Here is a 21,993-nt window from a genome sequence, read left to right as displayed (position 1 = left end):
CAGGACTCCCATGCCTATCCAACCACTCCCTGCTCCCTGTCCCCTGACTGCCCCCCCAGAACCTCCACCTCATCCAACTGCCCTCTGCTCCCTGACTGCTCCTGGGACCCCCTGCCCCTTATCCAACCCCCCACCCCCGCTTCCCCACCCCCTTACCATGCTGCTCAGAGCAGCAGGAGCTCGCAGCCCCGCCGTCGGGCCAGAGCCAGCCACACTACCCAGCAGGAGCAGCAGGCCAGAGTGCTGGCAGCACAGCACGCTGAGGCTGTGGGAGAGGGGGGATAGCGGGGAGGGGCCAGAGGCTAGCTTCCCCGGCCAGGAGCTCAGGATGTGGCCCGTGGGCTATAGTTTGCCCACCTCTGCACTAAGGGTAAGTCTACACTGCACATGCGAGAATGCATCCCAGCAGATAGACAAATGCTACTCAAGTTAGTGCTCTAAAAATAGCAGTGTGGCCAGGGCAGCATGGGCTAGCTGCCCAAATACAGTTACACCAGACCCCCTGGGTATGTACTCAGGCAGCTAGCCCAAACCACCTCCTGTGCTACTGTGTCCACACTATTATTTTTAGCGTGCTAACTAGAGCAGAGCTAGCATGTGTCTCTCTATTAGTGCTAGAAAGCACACTCACAGCTGCAGTGCAGCTACACACATACATACATACTCTACGTAAAGCAAACCTAGATCATGCTCTATCTATAACTTGTAAGAAATTACCAAAAGTTTTAGTAGTTAAGAAATAACTAATGAAATGTTCTTGACACAACGAATGCCTACATGCATATGTATTACACACAAGGCAACTACATTTAAAAGAAAAGTATTGAGGCTGCAAAGTCAAGAACTCAATACTCCTTGGGGAATTCTGCGCCAAAAAATGCAAAATTCTGCATATTTTGTCAAAATAATGCAATATAATCACACCAGTTCCACTTATTTTGTTAATTTATTTAAATTACCATACACAAAAAAAAAATCCCAATAAGTGTTCAGCATTTCCTAAACACATGAAAGTTAAGTTACAAATACTTGGTAACCAAGACCCTGTATTCCAGTTATAATCCTGGATTTTCATTTAAATTAGATTACTTTTATTTTGGTGTTCTGTAAAGTAGAATGTCGTTTTAAATTGCTCAGACTTCCACACAAGAAAGTCATACAGTTTTGCTAATCATTGTCCTGCATTTTTTTAAATGGATAAGTAAAATAGATCCTGAGCTGCAATCTAACCCCATTGTGCCTCTCTGGCAAAGGAAAAAGCAAGAAAGCACTTTGACCTTCCTAGCTGAGGATTCCATTCCTGTCATTTAAAATAAGTCTCCTTTACACCACTCTGGAAAGGTAAAGGAGCCTTAACTGACTAAGAATGGAAACAATGGGAACATTAGCAGCCAGCCTGTTTAGTTGTTACATTTCTGCTCTGCCTCAGGGATAGAGGCTGCTTCACACAGCCCTACATCTCCAAACCCAGGATGCAGCAACAGCGAGGAGAGGGACAGAGTGAGTCTCTCTCACTCATTCGCATGCAGGCAGGTGCCCAGCCCCACCCCCTAAACATCTCTCCATGGATGCATGGCCAGCATCCCTCCACTCCCCTGCCGTCATCTGCTCTCTGCTGCCAGCTCTCCCAGCAGATGCACCTGGGCTGCTGCGGAAGGAGCGTGTGTTCCCCACAGATTTCTTTGCTGTCCCATTTTTCTACAGGGGAACCAAGAAATCTGCAGAAGGTATGAATTCTGTACCCCCCGCAAGGTGCAGAATTCCCCCAGGAGTAACTCAAAAGTTATGACAGACCAGAATTAAGGTTGCCTGTGCTACTTTAGTTCAGTTTCCTTATGCATACATATCATCATACATCCTTTAGTTATATTATCACAGTTTTTCCACTGCCTCATTCAGCGTACAGAATAAGGGACGCTCACTCAGTGAGCTGCTATTTAATATTTGTTTTCTCCTTATTGAACATGTGCCGCCAAGACTGAATTACTCATCAATTCTGCAAATCAGGCTCCAGGGTCTCAAGTTTGGCACCCAGAAAATGAGGAACAAACAATTAGTGACCACTTTTAAAAGATGTGGTTTATTGGCTTTCCTAGCATCACACAGGAACTGTGTGGCAGAGGCAGGGACAGAATCCACTTCCCCATGGCAGCATTCAGCTGCCTTAACCTTGAGACCACCCTTTCTGCAATCCCCTACCTCATTCATCCACACCTTCCAACAGGAGGGAACCAAATGGCTTGGGGGTGGCATGATAATTATACATGATTCAGGCTTTCACCTGTAGGTCATCAGTACAAATCCACCCTCAGTCATTAGTTTATCCCTGGATGCCTTTGAGGAGCAGTGGGCACTGTCACGGGTTCTCTGCTCAGTGTCCACTTCTGAATCCCTGATTCTTTACCTCTCACCTCACTCCTGCTCCTATTTTTTCATTTGTTACCCCAACTACTTTCTTGTAGCCTGGACTTAGTGGTTCCTCCCCCTCAATTGAGGGGGTGGGCCCTTATTTTTGGGTGATCCTAGATCTGCCTGCCCCAGTGGTACAAACAGTATACAACTTCCAAGGGGTGCAACTATGGGGCCTATTTCAAATCCCTTGTTAAGTCACGCCTCCGAGTAGAGTTCCTCTGGGCAGTGTCCACTGACTCCTTAAGATGCCTCTGAGGAGCAGTGGGTGCTGTCAGGAGTTCTCTGAGCTGTCTCCCATTCCGGTTCCCTAATTTTTAGCCTTTGACCTTCACTCCTGTCCCTGTTTTTTTCCATCTGTTGTCCCCAGAATTTATTTGTGGCCTGGGTCCCTCTTGGTTGAGGGTTTTTAGCTTTGGGCGCCTTAGGTCCCCTATCTCCCAGGGACCACAACAGGTACACATAAGCAACTGAAAACAAAATCTCATATAACAGAAAACGTTGGGCAATTTTAACTGTAGGTTTTGCCATCTATAATAAATTTTCTTTTCTTTTTGCAAACTGCTGCATTTTACTTTGGTGAGTGCAGATGATGTTGACTGTGATCTAGAAAGTAGTTATCCAGTGCTATATAACTGGACTCTAGTTTAGTCAAATGCCCCGCCATTCCTGTACCCATCTCTTTTACTCCTGTCTTTAGCATATTGCTCTGTACTGCATTTGAAAATTTATTGTGACTACTTACATCCTTAATTAAAGGAACAGTCCCAGGAAGTGCTATCTCACCACCTTGCAGGATTGGGAGCTCCAGTTTGTTAAGCAAATATTACTGATGAGCCCAAACAAATCAAATGGGTAACAAAACTTATTGTTCAACTAATAGTATGAGCAGTTTATCAGGAACAACTTCATTGATAACCATCTTAATTATGCTGGTCTGAAATAGGGAGAAAACTCCTTCTAAAAACAGAAAATAAGTTGTTTGCTTTTTGTCGATGAAAGAAAAAAAAAAGGTTTTTGATGTACCCATAAGCTTTCCTCTAGCCATAAAATATAAGACTATTTTAATTTTGAATTTCTGGTGACAAATTAATTGTTTTTCTTTTGTACTACTAGAACACTTAAAATAGTATAAAATAAAATAGTTGAGTAAACATTACTTTTTATATAACATCGAAGAAGTGAGGGAGAGAAAGCAATACTACCATTAATTTTAGCTAAATATCTAACTCACCAATTTTTTCATCCAAAACCATAATTTTCTCCTGGGTAAGTTGTAATTCATATTTTTTTTTAGCAAGATGTCGCTGTGTCTCTGAAAGACTCTGTTCTGTCTTTTCATTTAATAAGCTGTAGAAGTATTAAGAGTGACAGCTTTAATGCAAACATTTTATATTAAAATGGCTTTTCTCACATTCTGTAATGTCACCACAACTGCCAAAGTTAAGTAAATCAGCATTTCTTCAGATATTTCAAGTAATCTCGGATAGTGCACCAACGTTTATCTTAGTCTATCTTTGTCTATCTTTAATTGTGAAGGCTGGTCCATTTCTGAGAAGAATCCCACAAAATTAGCGGGGTTTTGAGAGAACGGACAGCTCCAAGGATTAAAATGAAATAAAGCTTTTAATCAACTATCAACTCTCTATTAGAGTTCTTTGAGGGGGTCAACAAACATGTGGACAAGGGGGATCCAGTGGACATAGTGTACTTAGATTTCCAGAAAGCCTTTGACAAGGTCCCTCACCAAAGGCTCTTATGTAAATTAAGTTGTCATGGTATAAGAGGGAAGATCCTTTCATGGACTGAGAACTGGTTAAAAGACAGGGAACAAAGGGTAGGAATAAATGGTAAATTTTCAGAATGGAAAGGGGTAACTAGTGGTGTACCCCAAGGGTCAGTCCTAGGACCAATCCTATTCAATTTATTCATAAATGATCTGGAGAAAGGGGTAAATAGTGAGGTGGCAAAGTTTGCAGATGACACTAAACTGCTCAAGATAGTTAAGACCAAAGCAGACTGTGAAGAACTTCAAAAAGATCTCACAAAACTAAGCGATTGGGCAACAAAATGGCAAATGAAATTTAATGTGGATAAACGTAAAGTGATGCACATTGGAAAAAATAACCCCAACTATATGTACAATATGATGGGGACTAATTTAGCTACAGCTAATCAGGAGAAAGATCTTGGAGTCATCGTGGATAGCTCTCTGAAGACGTCCATGCAGTGTGCAGCGGCAGTCAAAAAAGCAAATGGGATGTTAGGAATCATTAAAAAAGGGATAGAGAATAAGATGGAGAATATCTTATTGCCCTTTTATAAGGTACGCCCACATCTTGAATACGGTGTACAGATATGGTCCCCTCATCTCAAAAAAGATATACTGGAATTAGAAAAGATTCAGAAAAGAGCAACTAAAATGATTAGGGTTATGGAACAGGTCCCATATCTGAGGAGAGATTAAAGAGGTTAGGACTTTTCAGCTTGGAAAAGAGGAGACTAAGGGGGGATACGATAGAGGTATTTAAAATCATGAGTGGTGTGGAGAAAGTGAATAAGGAAAAGTTATTTAATTGTTCCCACAATATAAGAACTAGGGGCCACCAAATGAAATTAATGGGTAGCAGGTTTAAAAAAAAATACAAGGAAGTTCTTCTTCACTCAGCTCACAGTCAACCTGTGGAACTCCTTGCCTGAGGAGGTTGTGAAAGCTAGGACTATAACAGGGTTTAAAAGAGAACTGGATAAATTCATGGAGGTTAAGTCCATTAATGGCTATTATCCAGGATGGGTAAGGAATGGTGTCCCTAGCCTCTGTTTGTTAGAGGGTGGAGATGGATGGCAGGAGAGAGATCACTTGATCATTACCTGTTAGGTTCACTCCCTCTGGGGCACCTGGCATTGGCCACTGTCGGCAGACAGGATACTGGGCTGGATGGACCTTTGGTCTGACCCAGTATGGCCATTCTTATGTTCTTAGAAAATGCCTAAGACTGGGATGGGCAAAGTTACAAACTGTTATAAATCATGACTGAGATGCACTGATAGAGCTAGATAGCGAAGCTTATACCTGCTCATACTGTGCTTTGGAACTGGAAAGAGCTATTAGTGCTACTTTGGAGGGATGAGAACAATCTTAAAAATAATTGAAATTAAGATAAAGAACACAGATTTTTTTTGATGGTGCTCATGAAGCTGAGAGACTAACAGGAAGTAGCAGTTTCTCAGATAATATAGGCCTACATCTTAATGTAGGCCACATCTTAAAAGAGAGAGTATTGTGGGCCAGCCCCACTCGCATTCACAATTCTGTGGAGCAGCTCCCCTGTCCATTACAGACCTACTTATAACACTGCAACATTCACATGGCAACAACAGCAATTACTTGTAAGTAACAGTAGACATGTATTTGAAGTATGTTTAAGGGAATTAGATTTTTTACCATCTTGGAAAAGAATCACAATATCTTTCCTCCTGTATATGCTTCTGTGCCACCTTGTCCTCTTCTTCCCCACTTCTCTGCACATGCTTCCCTTTTGTTGATCATTCTCCCTTGCCACTTGGTTCCCCTCTTCCTCCTGCACATGCTGCCTAACTTGCCTTCTTCCCTGTAGTCCTCTCGTGAGGATGGCTCATGGCTCTTGTCCCACTAGTGGCTCTTGGTAGTGGCTAGAAGTTCCAGCCAGGCTGGTAGCTCCAGTCCTTGAAAGAAGCTCCAATATCATTTCCTCCTCTTGGAGCCTCTCTCAAGGACAGAGAGAGGGAAGCTTGAGAAGGCTGACAACCTGGCTATTACATGAAATGTATGTTTGTTTCTGTATTTACTTCAATTTATAGAAGTAAACAAAGGTCTTAAAGGACCTTTGCTGCTGACTCAACAATATCCAACAAAATGTAACCCTTAAACACGCCTAGAAAAATCCCTAACCCCACAAACCTCAATCCCCATAAAATTTCACCTTTTGCAAAAGCCAGAGAAAATAGATATGCCTTGCAGCATGCTCTGAAGGTCAACAAACCTAGGCTATATCAGACCAAGGTGAAGACTGGGGAAGGGAGGAGAGCAGATTAGAAATCTGAGGGCCCCTCATGAGAGCACTCTGTCACAAGCTCCTTCTCCTTTAAATAAACAGAATAGCTTTGAAAAAAACAGTGGATATATGCTTATTTTTATAATTGCAGTAGTTTTTATGTATATGCTTTTATTTACCTTAGTGAAGCACACTCTGCTTTTTGTCTGCTGAGCTCACTTTCTGAATCCAGTGCCCTTCTTGCCAATATTTTCATCTCCATTTCCACAGAATCTATGGTCTCTTTCATCAGTGCTATCTTTGATATTTGTTCCAAACGTTCACCGTCAAGCTATAGGAGTAAAATGACTAAACATTAAGAACTGCAGAAAAAAACAGTTATTAACTTTCTTGTAACTGTTGTTCTTCGAGATGTGTTGCTCATGTCCATTCCATTTAGGTGTGTATACAAGCGCGTGCATGACAGCTGGAATATTTTCCCCCTAATAGTATCCATAGGGTTGGCCTGGACACCCACTGTGGTCGCACCTTCATGGCACTCGATATAGCGCCCTGCCAAACCACCACCCTCTCAGTTTCTTCCTGCCGGCTACTCTGATAGAGGGGTAGGAGGGTGGATATTGGAATGGACATGAGCAACACATCTCAAAGAACAACGGTTATGAGAAGGTGAGTAACTGTTGTTCTTGGAGCTGTGTTGCTTATGTCAATGCCAATTAGGTGATTCCCAAGCCTAAATTTGGAGGCGTGGCGGAGCTTAAATGTTCACTGACCGCAGCTCTGCTTACCAAAGGCTGCATTGTATCTGGCCTGCTGGGTAATGGCATAATGCGATATGAATGTATGAACAGAGGATCACATTGCCGCTCTGCATGTTTCCTGGGTTGGAACATGTGCCAGGAACGCTGCTGACGAAGCCTGTGCCCTGGTGGAGTGTGCTGTGAGCGGAGGGGCAGGTACCTTCACCAGGTCATGGCATGCCCGGATGGAGGACATGATCCATAACAAAATCCTTTGGGAGGAGACTGAAAGCCCTTTCATTCTGTCTGCTACCGCGATGAACAACTGAATGGACTTCCGGAACGATTTGGTTCACTCAATGCCCAGCGAACATCTAGTGAGTGAAGTCTTTGTTCCCTGCTGCTTATGTGCAGCTTAGGATCAGAAACTAGGAGAAAAATGTCCTGGTTGACATGAAACCGGGAGACAACCTTAAGGAGGAATGCTGGCTGGGGTCTGAGCTGAACCATGTCCTTGTGGAACACAGTGTAAGGAGGCTCTGATGTTAAGGCCTTGAGCTCAGACACCCTTCTGGCTGAGGTTATAGCTACCAGAAACACACACTTGTACAAAAGGTAGAGCAGAGAGCATGTTGCCAGCGGTTCCAAGGGTAGCCCCGACAGTCTGGAAAGAACCAGATTGAGGTCCCAGGCCGGTACCAGCTGTCGGACGTGCGGATATAGCCTGTCGAGACCTTTCAGGAAAAAATTGATCATAGGGTTGGCAAAGACTGACCAGCCCTTTCCACCTGGATGGAAGGCAGAGATGGCAGCCAAATGAACATTTATTGACGACATGGACAGCCCCTGCTGCTTAAGATGGAGAAGGTAGTCCAGTATAAGGGAAATAGACAAGAGCGTCAGAGACAGATAGCGTTGCACTGACCAGACTGAAAATCTCTTCCATTTGGCCAAGTAGGTAGCCCTGGTGGAGAGTTTCCTATTGCCAAGGAAGACTTCTGTGACCGGGTCTGAACAGGAGAGCTCCATCGGGTTCAGCCATGGAGCTACCACACCGTGAGTTGCAATGACTTGAGGTTCAGATGCTGGAGACAGCCATGATTTTGAGTTATCAAGTCTGGGAAGAGGGGCAAGGTGATTAGGGCTTCCACGGACATTTCCAGGAGAGATGTGTACCAATGTTGATGGGGCCAGGCTGGGGCTATCAACGTAGGCCTTGTCCCTCTGAACTTTGAGGAGCACCTTGTGAATGAGCAGGGAGGGAGTAAATGCGTAGAGGACATGGTCCCCCCAAGGAAGGTGGAATGCGTCCATGATGGAGCCTGGGCTGCGATTCAGGAAGAAGCAAAAAACTGCTGGCACTTCCTGTTGCATCACGAACAGGTCTATCTGGGGAAACCCCCACGGTTATAAGATAGAGTTCATGACGTTCAGGTGCAGGGACCACTCGTGGCCGTGGAATGACCTGCTGAGATAGTCCGCCAACTCATTCTGTACCCCAGGAACGTACAATGCTTCCAGGTGTATCAAATGTGCTACACAGAAGTCCCACAGCTTGAGGGCTTCTTGGCAAAGGGCAGAGGAGCGTGCACCCCCTTGTTTGTTTATATAAAACATCACTGTGCTGTTGTCCATCATTACCGACACACATTTCCCTTCCAAATGAGCTTGGAAGGTCTGGTATGCTAGGTGGAACACGCTCAGTTCTCTGACGTTAATGTGGAGAGCAAGTTCTGCCTGGGACCAGAGACCTTGAATCTTGAGGTCTCCCTGATGTGCACCCCATCCCAAGACCAACGCACCCGTCACTAGTAAGAGGGCTAGCTGAGGCTCAGTGAAGGGGACTCCTGCACACACTACCTGTGGGTCGAGCCACCACAGGAGGGAGTCCAGGACTGGGTGAGGTAGAGGGATGACCCTGTCCAACTTGTCCCTCACCGGCCGATACAATGAGGCTAGCCATGATTGGAGCAGCCGGAGTCTGAGCCTGGCGTGTTGCACTACGTATGTACAATTAGCCATATATTCCAGGAGATTCAGGCAATTCCTTGCTGTGGTGGTAGGGAACCGTTGATTTTCCCACGTTCAGAAGAAGGCCCAGTTCATCGAATGTCATTTTTATGAAGTCAACTTGTGCCTCCACTTGAAGCCTGGAGCGGCCCTTGATCAGCAAGTCGTCGAGGTACAGAAACACCTGTACTTGCCACCTGCACAGGAATGCAGCCATAACTGTCATGCATTTGGTAAACACTTGAGGTGTCAATGACAGGCCAAACGAAGACTGTGAACTGGTAATGGGTATGGTTGATCACAAACCTGAGGTACCTTCTGTGGGACGATGTGATTGCTATGTGAAAGTGTGCATCCTTCAAGTCGAGGGCGGCATACCAGTTCCCTGGATCCAAGGAAGGGGTAATGGAGGCCAAAGAGACATGCGAAACTTCAGTTTCTTCATGAATCTGTTGAGATTTCACAGGTCTAGGATGGGACCGAGGCCACCTTCGGCTTTTGGTATTAGGAGATAACAGGAATAGAAGCCCTTGCCCTTCAGCTCCTGAGGAACCCCATCCACTGCCCCCAGCGATAGGAGCGATTACATGTCCTATAAGAGGAGTTGCTCGTGAGAAGGGTCCCTGAAGAGGGATGAGGAAGGGGGGTGGAACGGTGGGAGGGCAGAGAATTGGAGGGAGTATCCCCTCTCTATTGTGCGGAGCACCCAACGGTCCGATGTGATACGGGACCACGCAGGGTAGAAAGGGGATAGTTGGGACAAAACGGTAAGGCGGAATGGATCCAGTCTTTGTACTGGTGCGCCTTTCTCATTCGTGCCTTCAAAAGGCCTGCTTCTGGCTTGATGAAGGTTTCAACTGGCCAGAGCCCTGACCAGACGAGGGGTGTGATCTCTTCCTGGAGTTCCTATTCCTCCACCACGAGCTCTCCTGCCTATTCTGCGGCTGGTAAAACTTTGGCGGGGGCTGCAGTCTAAAAATGTTTCCACTGCATGGCGGAAGTGTGGATCCCAAGGGACTTTAAGGAGGCCCTGAAGTCCTTCAAGCTGTGTAGCCGAGAGTCAGTCTTTTCTGAAAACAGGGCCAGACCCTCAAACGGGAGGTCCTGGATTGTCTGATAAACTTCATAAGGGAGGCCAGACCTGCAGCCAGGAACAACTCCTCACAGCCACCCCAGTCGCCATAGTGTGGGAAGCTGCATATGCTGCGTGTAAGGCTGCTTGTAGGGAAGTGCGGGAAATCAGCTTGCGCTCCTCCACTAGTGCAGAGAATTCTGCGCATGAGTGCAGGAGCAGGAACTCTGCAAACATTGCCATCACTCCTCAGGTATTCAAATTATACCTGCTGACCATGGCTTGCTGGTTCGCGATGCGGAGCTGCAATGCCCCACCTCCCCAACTACCTTGAGTACACCTTCCTCCAGAAAAGGCCCAATTTTTTGGCCTCTCAATTTTTTGGGGAGGGCCCAAGGTAGCCCTGGTGCTCGCACTGGTTGGCCACATCCACTGCCAGGGAATCCGGCAGGGGTTGCGTATAAAGATGTTAAAACCCCTTGGAGGGGACAAAATACCTCTGCTCATATCTTTTACCGGTAGGAGGCAAATAGGCCGGGGTCTGACACAGGGTCTTAGTGACTTCACCGATAGTCTTTATCAGTGGTAGCGCAATACGGGATGGCCCACGAGGGGAAAGGATATCAACCATAGGGTTGGCATCCTCCACCACTTCCTCTGTCTTGATGTTAAGGTTCTGGGCCACCTGTCTCAGCAGTTGTTGTAGAACCTGGCTGTCCTCCAAGGCTGGGGCAGTTGATGTGCCAACCACTGCATCATCCAGGGAGGAAGAGGACAAGAAACTGACCTGAACCAGAGCCTGATCTCTGCCCTTGGCCCCTCTGGGGTCCCAAAGAGTGAAGATCTCTGGTGCTGAAGCCGACAGGAAGGTTCCTGGAGCCAAAAGTGTTGGTGCCAGCACCTCAGATGGTATCAGTGCCAGAACCGTCAATGCCAGTACTGTGATCGGCTGCGTTACCGTTGATGTCCCTGGTGCTGAAGGTGTCTGCGGCAGCCCAAAGGATGCTGAAACTACCAACACCGACCTGGATCTACCCCTGGCTCTGGTGATGGGCCACTGAGGTAGGGCTTGCCACTGACTCGGCCATTGTGCCAGGTAGGGCTGATGGTTTCTGCGGGACCGGGACCTCCTGCTCCTACTGGAGCGCGATGACTCTGCTTCCAACTCCGAAGTCTCCAACTGGGACAACCACAGAGGTGCGAAGCCCCTTGGCACTGGGATCGATACCGAGGGCTGGGAGACCAATGCGTCTCCTCCACATGAGCGGCAGGTGCCAGAGGGCTGTGCGCAGGGGATGGTGCACGTTGACCCATAATCCCCAGCTTGGCCACTGATTGCACCAGGGCCCGAACCATTGCCAGCGACCTCTCCCACCATAATCACCAAGAGACCCGAGACAGCTTCAAACACCTCCACTGTGGAGGGGAGCTCGAGGTCTTCATTGTGGCAGGTCAGCAAGTGATGGGGGTCTGGACACAACTGAACCCCAACTGGGACAGGAGTCAACAAAACCTGTGGCGGTTAGGCACCAGATGGGGGCCTTCCATCTGCCGGGTCCTTAGGCCTGGTTGGGGAAAGACCTCTGTCAGGTTTCCTCTTCTTCTGAGGTACCGGAGATTGTGACCGGAGCCTCACGAAGGTCTGTGGTATGGCTCTGTGCGTGGAGCTCTGGCAGTGCTGAGGGTCTCTGGAAGAGTGCTGCCTCGGCACCGGCTTGCGGGTGCCGGCGCACTGCACACAGAAGAGGAGGTGCTTGGGGCTGGCTCCAGCGCGCTGGGGTCTGACTGGGGTCGAAGAGCTGCCTCTGTGAGTAAAATATGGAAGCGCTGATCCTGGTCTTTTCGGGTCCAAAGACGGAACCCTCTGCAAATTTTGCAGCGGTCCCTGAGATGACCCTCACCAAGACACTTCAAGCATGAAGCAGGCGGAACACTTCTGGGAAGGCCTGCCACAGTCTATACACACCTTCAAGCCTGGGGACCGAAGCTTGTCCCAGTGCCAGGGGATCGCAAAGGAAACTTAAGAAACTACCACTAGCTACAACTGTGTACAACGGAGACAAAGGACACTGCCAGGAAAACGTGCTTGCCAAGACAAGAGCTATGGGATGTTCCAGCTAGCCATCACTGGCAGTAAGAAGGAACTGAGTAGGTGGCAGGTTGGCAGGGCCCTATATTGAGCACCAAGAAGGCGAGATCCCAGGGGGTGCCCAGCCCGACCCTACTGATATCGCTAGAGGAAAAGTCTTCAGGCTGTCATGCACGCAGCGCGCGCACATCTAATTGGAATTGACATTAGCAATTACTCTAAGAAGAATATATCTTATATAGAATATTTCTTCTGCTAGTTCAATTTCTACCCTGATTTGTACTGTAAATCTTTTATTTGAAAGGCAGATCTCCATACCATCTGTGCTCAGGGCCCGATTCAAAGTCCACTGATCAATAGAAAGAAATTGGAGTGTGCGTTTCATCTTTCTTGTAGTATATCTATGTACCTGAAACAGAGCAGCACTGGCAAAACTATACTATTTGCCTGAGACCAATCATAGAAACAAAGTGTGAGTTACTGGGTCATATCTTTCAGCTCTAGTAGTAGGTTGCCCCGCTAGTGGAAGTCTTGGTTTGGTGCTTATGCCCAACCATAAAAGTCATATGGTGCCTAACAGAGTTAAAAATCACAGAGTTGGATGATACAGCAAAAGGTATTGTAACATGATGATGATAATGAGTGAAAGAATCACAGTGCAATAAAATCACTGCATCAAAAATGCAAGACATAGCTCTCTCCTGAGCAAAGACACCCAGATAGGTTACTGTAGAGCATAATGCTCCAATTTAAGTCTTATCTCTGGAGTTCCCTCAGTTCTGGAGTCCAGAAACAAAAAGTAAGTCCAGAATCTCAATTTGGATTCCCTGCAAACCAACATTAAAATCAGATCACTTCAAAAATATGACAGCTTGATTAGTAAAAGGTTTCAACTTAATATTCAAAGAAATCACCTGCTATAATCTATTTAAAGATTTAACACTGTAAGAAAAAAAAAACTATAAAAATTCTCCACCTTCTTCTCTCTCCTAGTTTACTGATTCACTAAGTTACTCTGATCAATGGTCAAACCATTTGAGAGCAAATCAATAGGACTCCTGTACATTCAGCAACCTTCCCAACATTAAAATGACAAGACCCGAATATTGAAGTACCAATCTCCATATTTATCAGGTGAGTTGCAGAAAGAAAAGGGTGTCCATTAACCACGGGGATTCCCAAGAGAATGCAGAGTACGGAACAACTATTTAAACTTGTAAATCAGGGCTTAAATTCTCAACAATTATTTCCCGGAGCTCCCTCCCCCACCAACAGGGCTCCTACGGGTCTGAAGCCCCAAGCCACAAGGCTTTTGCAGGTTTGAAAATATTTACCAGGGCTCTGCTCCAGTGGGCTCTGGATGAATTTAAGCCCTGCTTGTAAGTAAATGTTCAGTTAATTGGTATATTAGAATCTCACTTTCAGAGCAATACAAGCTTCCATTACATTCTTCAATGTGGATGCACTCCAGTTTTTACTTCAAACACTATAATCTCTGAAACAATATATTTAATATGTGCATTTCCTTTATTAATGCTTTTATTTTATAAATTAAGGGCTCAATCCAACAAACGCTTTACTCATCTGATCAAATCGACTTAAATGGGACTATTCAGACATGTACAGTTACTCACATGTGCCTTTAGAAAAGCAGGCCCTAAAACTATACCCACAGATCTTTAGCCACAAATGTCACCTTTATGACATTAATAACAATTCTATATGTAAACAAGACATATTTTCCTTACATCTTGAACTGTTGATTCCAGCTCTTCAATTCTCTGTTCCAGGTGAGCCTTCTCATTAAATGCAGTCTCCTGGGCAATCTGATTCAAACAACAAAAAGTGCATACAAAACGTTACTTTTAAAGTTCATTGCATACATTTAGTTTAACCACATATTTATTAGAATGGATACCACATTACAATCTTAACTATACATTAATGCTATAACAAGCTGGGATAAAAATCAAACCTTTAACCTCTCCCTGAGGCTATCTCGTTCTGTGGTCATCCTTCGGAAGTCAGAAAGAGCTGTATCCCTTTCTGTCTCCACACGCCTCAAGATAGCCTGGGCTGTCACAGTCGTTTTAGGAGTCTTGGGGGATTTGACAACATCTCGGCGAAGTCGGGATATTTCTTCCTGTGCCTGTTATTGTTAAACACATGTGAAATGTGAAACAGATACTTTAATGCATTATGGACTACATATTTTACAAATAAGGCTAGTAAAAAAATTCCCATCAAAACTAACAGAAAATTGGATTTTTCACTGAATGGTTTTGCAAAAAAAAGTCTGCTTTCTGCAGAAAATTGAGATTTTTTTCATTGAAAAACTAAGCACCTGAACATTCCGATGATGCATCACCTACTCTCGTCAAGAAAGACTATGGTGCATCATGGGAGGTATAGTCTGACCAGGAAACTTGGCCTATAGAAGAGAACAGAAGCATGAGGCACCAAAACTACAACTCCCGTAAAATGCTGCAGTGGCATGTCCAAATCAAACTATTTCAATTTTGGATTTTTCAAAAAGTCAACATTTTCAAAAAAAATTCTGACCAACTTTAATCACAAGACATGTGACTAGTGATATAAGTGCACCTCAGCAACATTGTGGGTAATGAGGTCAAAGTCTGAATGCAATGACTCATGTATGTATTCTTCGATTCAGGAAAGCAGCCCTATTCAGGGCAGCATTTATGAATGAGCTTAAATTGAAGTCAAGGGGACTTAAACACCTGCCTAAGTGCCATCCCAAAAAGGGATAAACTTCAACCATAGAATCTTCCAGGGTAGATGAGACCTGAATTTCTAATGCAAGAACAAGAATAAAATATTTTTTTCCTTTAAAGTGTTGCAAATATTTTTCCACTGTCTTTCACACTCCCGTGAATACAATTACCCGATCATAAAGAATGACGATTTTGTCTCTCTCAGCTGTTAGAACCTTGATGTTACCCTGAATTTCTGCCATGTGGCGCTCATATTTTTCCAGCATTGACTTCAGTTCTTCACGTTCTCTGAATATTTTCATAACTTCTGGATCTGAACTCATTCCCTTAAAGAATGTCAAAAAAGTTTAATGATGAGAAACAAATTTGTACACATTTCTTCGTACTTTAGGTTTTGAAAGTACTACTATACACACACACAAAGAAGAAAGCCCAGCACTGAACAGATTGAACACAGTCAAAACTAGATGCATATACATTTTATCAATATTATATACTAAATAAAAACATTAAACGGAAACTGGAAATCTCTTTCATATGCAAAAACTCAGTCTCTTATCAATCTGACTCAGTATTCTCTACTCACTTTATATCATGGAACTAAAGGGTTTGATTCACCTTGTTTTGAGTTACTAATTGCCTAACTATTACAAAACTATTTTTATTAAACACCTTAGGAAGTATTTAAATGTAATCACAGTAAGCCTTGAGACATGTTTAAGGAGGTGTAAATCTAGAACCCTTAAGGCAGTGCTTAGCTACGTGTGAATTGCCTGAGCTTGCCATCCATTTTCATAACTAATAGATTATTTTATTACTGAACATGGATTTGGAGCCAAGTCCTGTGTTAGGGATTTCAGTACAAAATAAATGAATGACTACTATACTATAATATATTCCAAGCTTACCTGCATAGGCGAAGAATGTTTTGAAATGCTGCTACGAGTGGGGCTGTGCTTAGGACTTGAAGATGTGGATGTGTTTCGAAACATCTTCCTCAAATTCTCAGCTTCACTTTTATAATAATCTCTGTCCTCCTCCAATGTCTTGATAAAGGTATCAAGTCTTGAAGGAGACTTCCCTAGTGTTTTTTCAGATTCTGTTTCTAAAATAACCTTTTAAGTGCCAAAATGAAAAATGTGTTCATTGAAATATAAGATTTTAAAATGTAATGCACTTATATTTCAACACAAAGTGGATAAACACTCTTCAAATATTAAAGTGAAGTAACTGCTTGTGGATATTTGCACTTTCACATTTTGAAACACTTTCCCCAAGTACAAGTATGTAATTCTACACAGTTGATCTAACAGGCTGTTCAGTTATTTAGTTTCTTCCATCTTTTCTCTTAACTACTTTTCTTTTTACAAGAGTTCTCCTTGAAACTTTTAGCATCTTAAATATAACAAAGATTGTGTACTTAGATGGCAACTTGAGAAGGCTTCCTGCTTAAAAGGTAATCCTGAGCTAAATAAACACCAAGACAAAATGGGGAAATGATGATTAATCCTTGATACATTACCACCAAGTTAACAGGAAGCACCATTAAACTACTGACTTATATAGCAGTGTCTAATTATTATATTATAACTAGGGCTGTTGAGTATTAAAAAAATTAATTGCAATTAATCACGCGATTAAAAAAATTAATCACGATTAAACAATACCATTTATTTAAATATTTTGGATGTTTTCTACATTTTCATATATATTGATTTCATTTGCAACACAGAATACAAAGTGTACAGTGCTCACTTTATATTTATTTCTGATTACATATATTTGCACTGTAAAAAACAAAATAGTATTTTTCAATTCACCTAATACAAGTACTGTAGTGCAATCTCTTTATCATTAAAGTTGAACTTACAAATGTAGAATTATGTACAAAAAATAGCTGCATTCACAAATAAAACAATATAAAACTTTAGAGCCTACAAGTCCACTCAGTCCTATATCTTGTTCAGCCAATTGCTCAGACAAACAAGTTTGTTTACATTTGCAGGAGATAATGCTGCCCGCTTCTTGTTCACAATGTCACCTGAAAGTGAGAACAGGCATTCACATGGCACTGTTGTAGCCGGCGTCGCAAGATATTTACATGCCAGATGTGCTAAAGATTCATATGTTCCTTCATGCTTCAATCATCATTCCAGAGGACATGCATCCATGCTGATGACAGGTTCTGCTCGACAACAATCCAAAGCAGTGCAGACTGATGCACGTTCATTTTGATCCTTTGAGTCAGATGCCACCAGCAGAAGGTTGATTTTCTTTTTTGGTAGTTTGGGTTCTGTAGTTTCCTCATTGGAGTGTGGATCTTTTAAGACTTCTGAAAGCATGCTCCACACCTCATCCCTCCCAAATTTTGGAAGGCACTTCTTAAAACTTGGGTCGGTTAGAAATCTCACATTGGTACCTTCTTTGCGTTTCGTCAAATCTGTAGCAAAAGTGTTCTTAAAATGAACATGTGCTGAGTCGTTTCAGAGTAACAGCCGTGTTAGTCTGTATTCGCAAAAAGAAAAGGAGTACTTGTGGCTCCAGCACAAATCCAGGTTTTCTCACCCTCCCACCCCCATACACACACAAACTCACTCTCCTGCTGGTAATAGCTCATCCAAAGTGACCACTCTCCCTACAATGTGCATGGTAATCAAGGTGGGCCATGTCATCATGTGCTAGCAATGCCCCTCTGCCATTTACATTGGTCAAACTGGACAGTCTCTACGTAAAAGAATAAATGGACACGAATCAGATGTCAAGAATTATAACATTCATAAACCAGTCGGAGAACACTTCAATCTCTCTGGTCACGCAATCACAGACATGAAGGTCGCTATCTTAAAACAAAAAAACTTCAAATCCAGACTCCAGCGAGAAACTGCTGAATTGGAATTCATTTGCAAATTGGATACTATTAATTTAGGCTTAAATAGAGACTGGGAGTGGCTAAGTCATTATGCAAGGTAGCCTATTTCCCCTTGTTTTTTCCTTCCCCCCCCCCCCCAGACGTTCTGGTTAAACTTGGATTTAAACTTGGAGAGTGGTCAGTTTGGATGAGCTATTGCCAGCAGGAGAGTGAGTTTGTGTGTGTGTGTGTGTCCCCGGGGAAAAAGGGGGGGGGGGTGAGAAAGCCCGGATTTGTGCTGGACATGGCCCACCTTGATTACCATGCACATTGTAGGGAGAGTGGTCACTTTGGATGAGCTATTACCAGCAGGATAGTGAGTTTGTGTGTGTGTTTTTTGGATTGGGGTGAGGGGGTGAGAGAACTTGGATTTGTGCAGGAAATGGCCCAACTTGATTATCATGCACATTGTGTAGAGAGTTGTCACTTTGGATGGGCTATTACCAGCAGGAGAGTGAGTTTGTGTGTGGGGGGGTGGAGGGTGAGAAAACCTGGATTTGTGCTGGAAATGGCCCAACTTGATGATCACTTTAGATAAGCTATTACCTGCAGGATAGTGGGGTGGGAGGAGGTATTGTTTCATGTTCTCTGTGTGTATATAAAGTCTGCTGCAGTTTCCACGGTATGCATCCGATGAAGTGAGCTATAGCTCACGAAAGCTCATGCTCAAATAAATTGGTTAGTCTCTAAGGTGCCACAAGTACTCCTTTTCTTTATGTGCTGAGTCATCATCCGATACTATTACAACATGAAATATATGGCAGAATGTGGGTAAAACAGAGCCAGAGACACAGTTCTCCTCCAAGGAGTTCAGTCACAAATTTAATTAACACATTTTTTTAAACAATCATCATCAGCATGGAAGCATGTCCTCTGGAATGGTAGACAAAATATGAAGGGGCATACCTGGCATGTAAATGTTTAGCTTATCTGGCATGTAAATATCTTGCAATGCCAGCTACAAAAGTCCCATGTAAACGCCTGTTCTCACTCTCTGGTGACATTGTAAATAAAGAGTGGGCATCATGATCTCCCATAAATGTAAACAAACTTGTTTGCCTTAGCGATTGGCTGAACAATAAGTAGGACTGAGCGGACTTGTAGGCTCTAAAGTTTTGCATTGTTTTGTTTTTGAGTGCAGTTATGTAACAAACAAACAAAACTGACATTTGTAAGTTGCACTTTCAGGACAAAGAGATTGTACTACAGTACTTGTACAAGGTGAACTGAAAAATACTATTTCTTTTGTTTATAATTTTTACAGAGCAAATATTTGTAATTAAAAATATAATATAAAGTGATCACTGTTCATTGTGTATTCTATGTTGTAATAGAAATAAATATATTTTAAAATGTAGAAAAACATCCAAAAATATTTAATAAATGTCACTTGGTACTCTATTGTTTAACAGTGCGATTAAAACTGCGATTAATCACAATTAATTTTTTTAATTAATCACGCACGTTAACTGCGATTAATCAACAACCCTAATTATTACTACTACTAGGAAAAACATGAGGCTGTCTGGTGTGGGTAATGGATGGTGAATTTTGAGGATGGTAGTAAACTGGAGTGTAGGTAACTATGTTAATTAAAGGTCATCTGCAAAGAAAAAAACGATGTGGGTTTTTTTATTTTTGTTTTTTTATGATGCGTAAAGAAGATCTACCCATATTTTTCTGCTTGTTTTTTTACTTTAAAAATGCCAGGAATGTTAAGTAACATCTTCCACATCTTCCCTAGTATTGAGGGGGAACTCTTCGGAGGTCTCAGAAGTGGATTGCGGGAGTTGGGTGGGAGTGTCAAGCCTTTATTTGAGCAGGCAGAGGTGCTGAGTCTTTAACAATGATATCTTTTCTCCCAAGTATTTCTAATGAATTTAATTTAAATAGATGTTAAACTGAATAAGAATCACTTTCTCTTTCACTCAAGTTTGACCCGATTAGAGTCCTAATAGGTTTATATTACATCAAGTTCGCCAGTCATCCACAGAATCTTTCAGGAAAAACAGGATAGACAAAACCTGATTTTCAAATGGAAAAGAAACAAAGCAAGGAAGAAGGCCTGAAAGGGTTTTTTAAAATATTCACTTATTGCTGTTGGATGATAAACCAAATGTTTAGTTTTACAAGTCACCTTTAAAAATTGTTGAACACTCATGAAATAAGATCTGTATACCATTTCTGTGTTTTGGCTGAGAAAAATCCCATTTCAATATGAGTTAATTTTATCACACAGGTAGATACATGTGCTATAAATACGTGTCTCAATTTGGTACAACAACAAAAAAAGGCTATTTTGCTTGGCAACATTTAATGACAAGATCACAGGAAAATGTTTCATGGGGCCCAATTCTCCAGGGCTCTTAATTCCCACAATTCCTACTCAGAGGATCAGAGCCACTAAGGCCCTAATCTGGCAGTGAGATCTGCAGAGGGGTCCTTCCACAGGGAGCTCATTAAAGGATTGGGGTCTAAGAAGCAAGTGTAATTACTAAAAGCCTTATACTGTAAACATGGAAATTTGTGAAAAAGCTTAATACTGTAATATGGTAAGAGGTCTATGTGATCTCAATAAATTCAAAAAAATACTTCCCAGTTAATGAAGGAGTCTATTAATTATACCAATTTAATCTGGAAGCAAATAATATACATCCATTTTGTTACCCAGAAGTTTTTCTTGCTGATAAATTGTTTATTAGACTTTTATACATGTTTATGTATATTTCCAAATGTCATTGTTCAGTGTTATGGTTATGAACATTTGGGGAAGATAGAATATTAAAATAAATATTTAAAGGATAAAATACTGGCTGTGTGTATTTCACATATATGCAGAATTCTGTTTTAGGAGTATTCAGAGCAGTCAATCATTTTGGATTTTGTAGAAAAGTTAACGAGACTATCAAAAACAAAAAAAAATCAAAGTGAGTTGAAAGATAAAGGATATATTACAGTCTAGTTAAAGAAAGAGAATTGCCAATATATACCAAAACGGAAATATTCTCCATAATCTTTCTATTTCATTGAACCAAAAGACAATTAAATGTACATATACTAGTATTAATTGCTCTTTGAAAGTAATAACCTACATAAATGCATAGCTGCAAAAATACTAAGAATACATATTTAACTTACAGATCTAAGTATTTTGATTGTGTGCTCCAACTTTCTAATATTGTTTTGCTGGCATCTAATTTGAGTCTAGAATAAAAAGTAATAAAAATTACATTTCTTTATTTACAGGTAGTAAACTGAAAATACAGCATTTTTTGCCCCATTTTCTTATTCCTTTGAAGAATCTAATTGGAACTCTCTTCCAGGTTGGTTGGACTGGAGACACGCTATTTAAGAAGATGAACCTTTAAAGAATTAACTAGAACACAAATGTGCAGTCAATTAGTATTTTGCTTGCATAAACTGTACAGGATCAGGACAAAGAAGGAGCAGTGTCTGTCTGGGTGAGCAAAAAGAAAGTGCAGGATCCCCTTTTACCAGATCTGCATTTTCAATAAACTTCTGGAAATCGGACCAGTTTGAGTATTCCAAAGGACTAAGAAGATAAGCATGTAGTTACGTTAACCACACATGCATAGCTCAACTTACCTTCCCTCTGAATAGTGCTAATACAATCACACTAAATGTACTATCCATGCACAAAGTGTGATTTTTCATCACGCTGTGAAATCAAAAGCAATTTTCACTGGAATACTCAAAAGCACTTTTCAACTACAACTATTACAACTTTCATCCCTCAACCATTTTGGCACAGGAATGGCCATATAAAAAAAAATAGCAAGGATGTATTCTACTTTCTTCTTCCCAGTACCCACCATAAAATGTTCATTCCAGCCATTTTAAATGGCAATATTCCAGTCATTACTGCCCTAATCTTACAATCAGTTCCACACAGGCAGACTCTTCAATGCACAGCACCGAACCCAACAGGACTTCTTACAAGCACAAGGGCCTGCTCACATGGTTATGATGCACAAC

General features: G+C 42.5%; 1 protein-coding gene across 12 annotated transcripts in view; it reads right to left on the bottom strand.

Annotated features, from left to right (window-relative positions):
- The window catches only part of TSGA10 (testis specific 10), a 206,818-nt gene that overhangs the window by 172,036 nt on the left and 12,789 nt on the right, over window positions 1–21,993 (bottom strand). For 7 of the 12 annotated variants that reach the window (XM_048858212.2, XM_048858247.2, XM_048858223.2 and 4 more), the window contains 7 exons: window positions 21,136–21,201; window positions 15,998–16,204; window positions 15,260–15,415; window positions 14,330–14,503; window positions 14,103–14,180; window positions 6,623–6,774; window positions 3,644–3,759 (listed from right to left, as the gene is read on the bottom strand). In XM_048858212.2, coding sequence (XP_048714169.2) covers window positions 3,644–3,759; window positions 6,623–6,774; window positions 14,103–14,180; window positions 14,330–14,503; window positions 15,260–15,415; window positions 15,998–16,204; window positions 21,136–21,201 — 949 coding nt within the window. Of the gene's footprint in view, window positions 1–3,643; window positions 3,760–6,622; window positions 6,775–14,102; window positions 14,181–14,329; window positions 14,504–15,259; window positions 15,416–15,997; window positions 16,205–21,135; window positions 21,202–21,993 lie in introns of those variants that run through there. The other 5 variants (XM_048858233.2, XM_048858256.2, XM_048858294.2 and 2 more) reach the window with 4 other exon arrangements.

Source organism: Caretta caretta, chromosome 1 (genome assembly GCF_965140235.1).
Source record: "Caretta caretta isolate rCarCar2 chromosome 1, rCarCar1.hap1, whole genome shotgun sequence".
Taxonomy (NCBI): domain Eukaryota; kingdom Metazoa; phylum Chordata; order Testudines; family Cheloniidae; genus Caretta; species Caretta caretta.
This window is presented reverse-complemented; position numbering and strand designations above follow the sequence as displayed.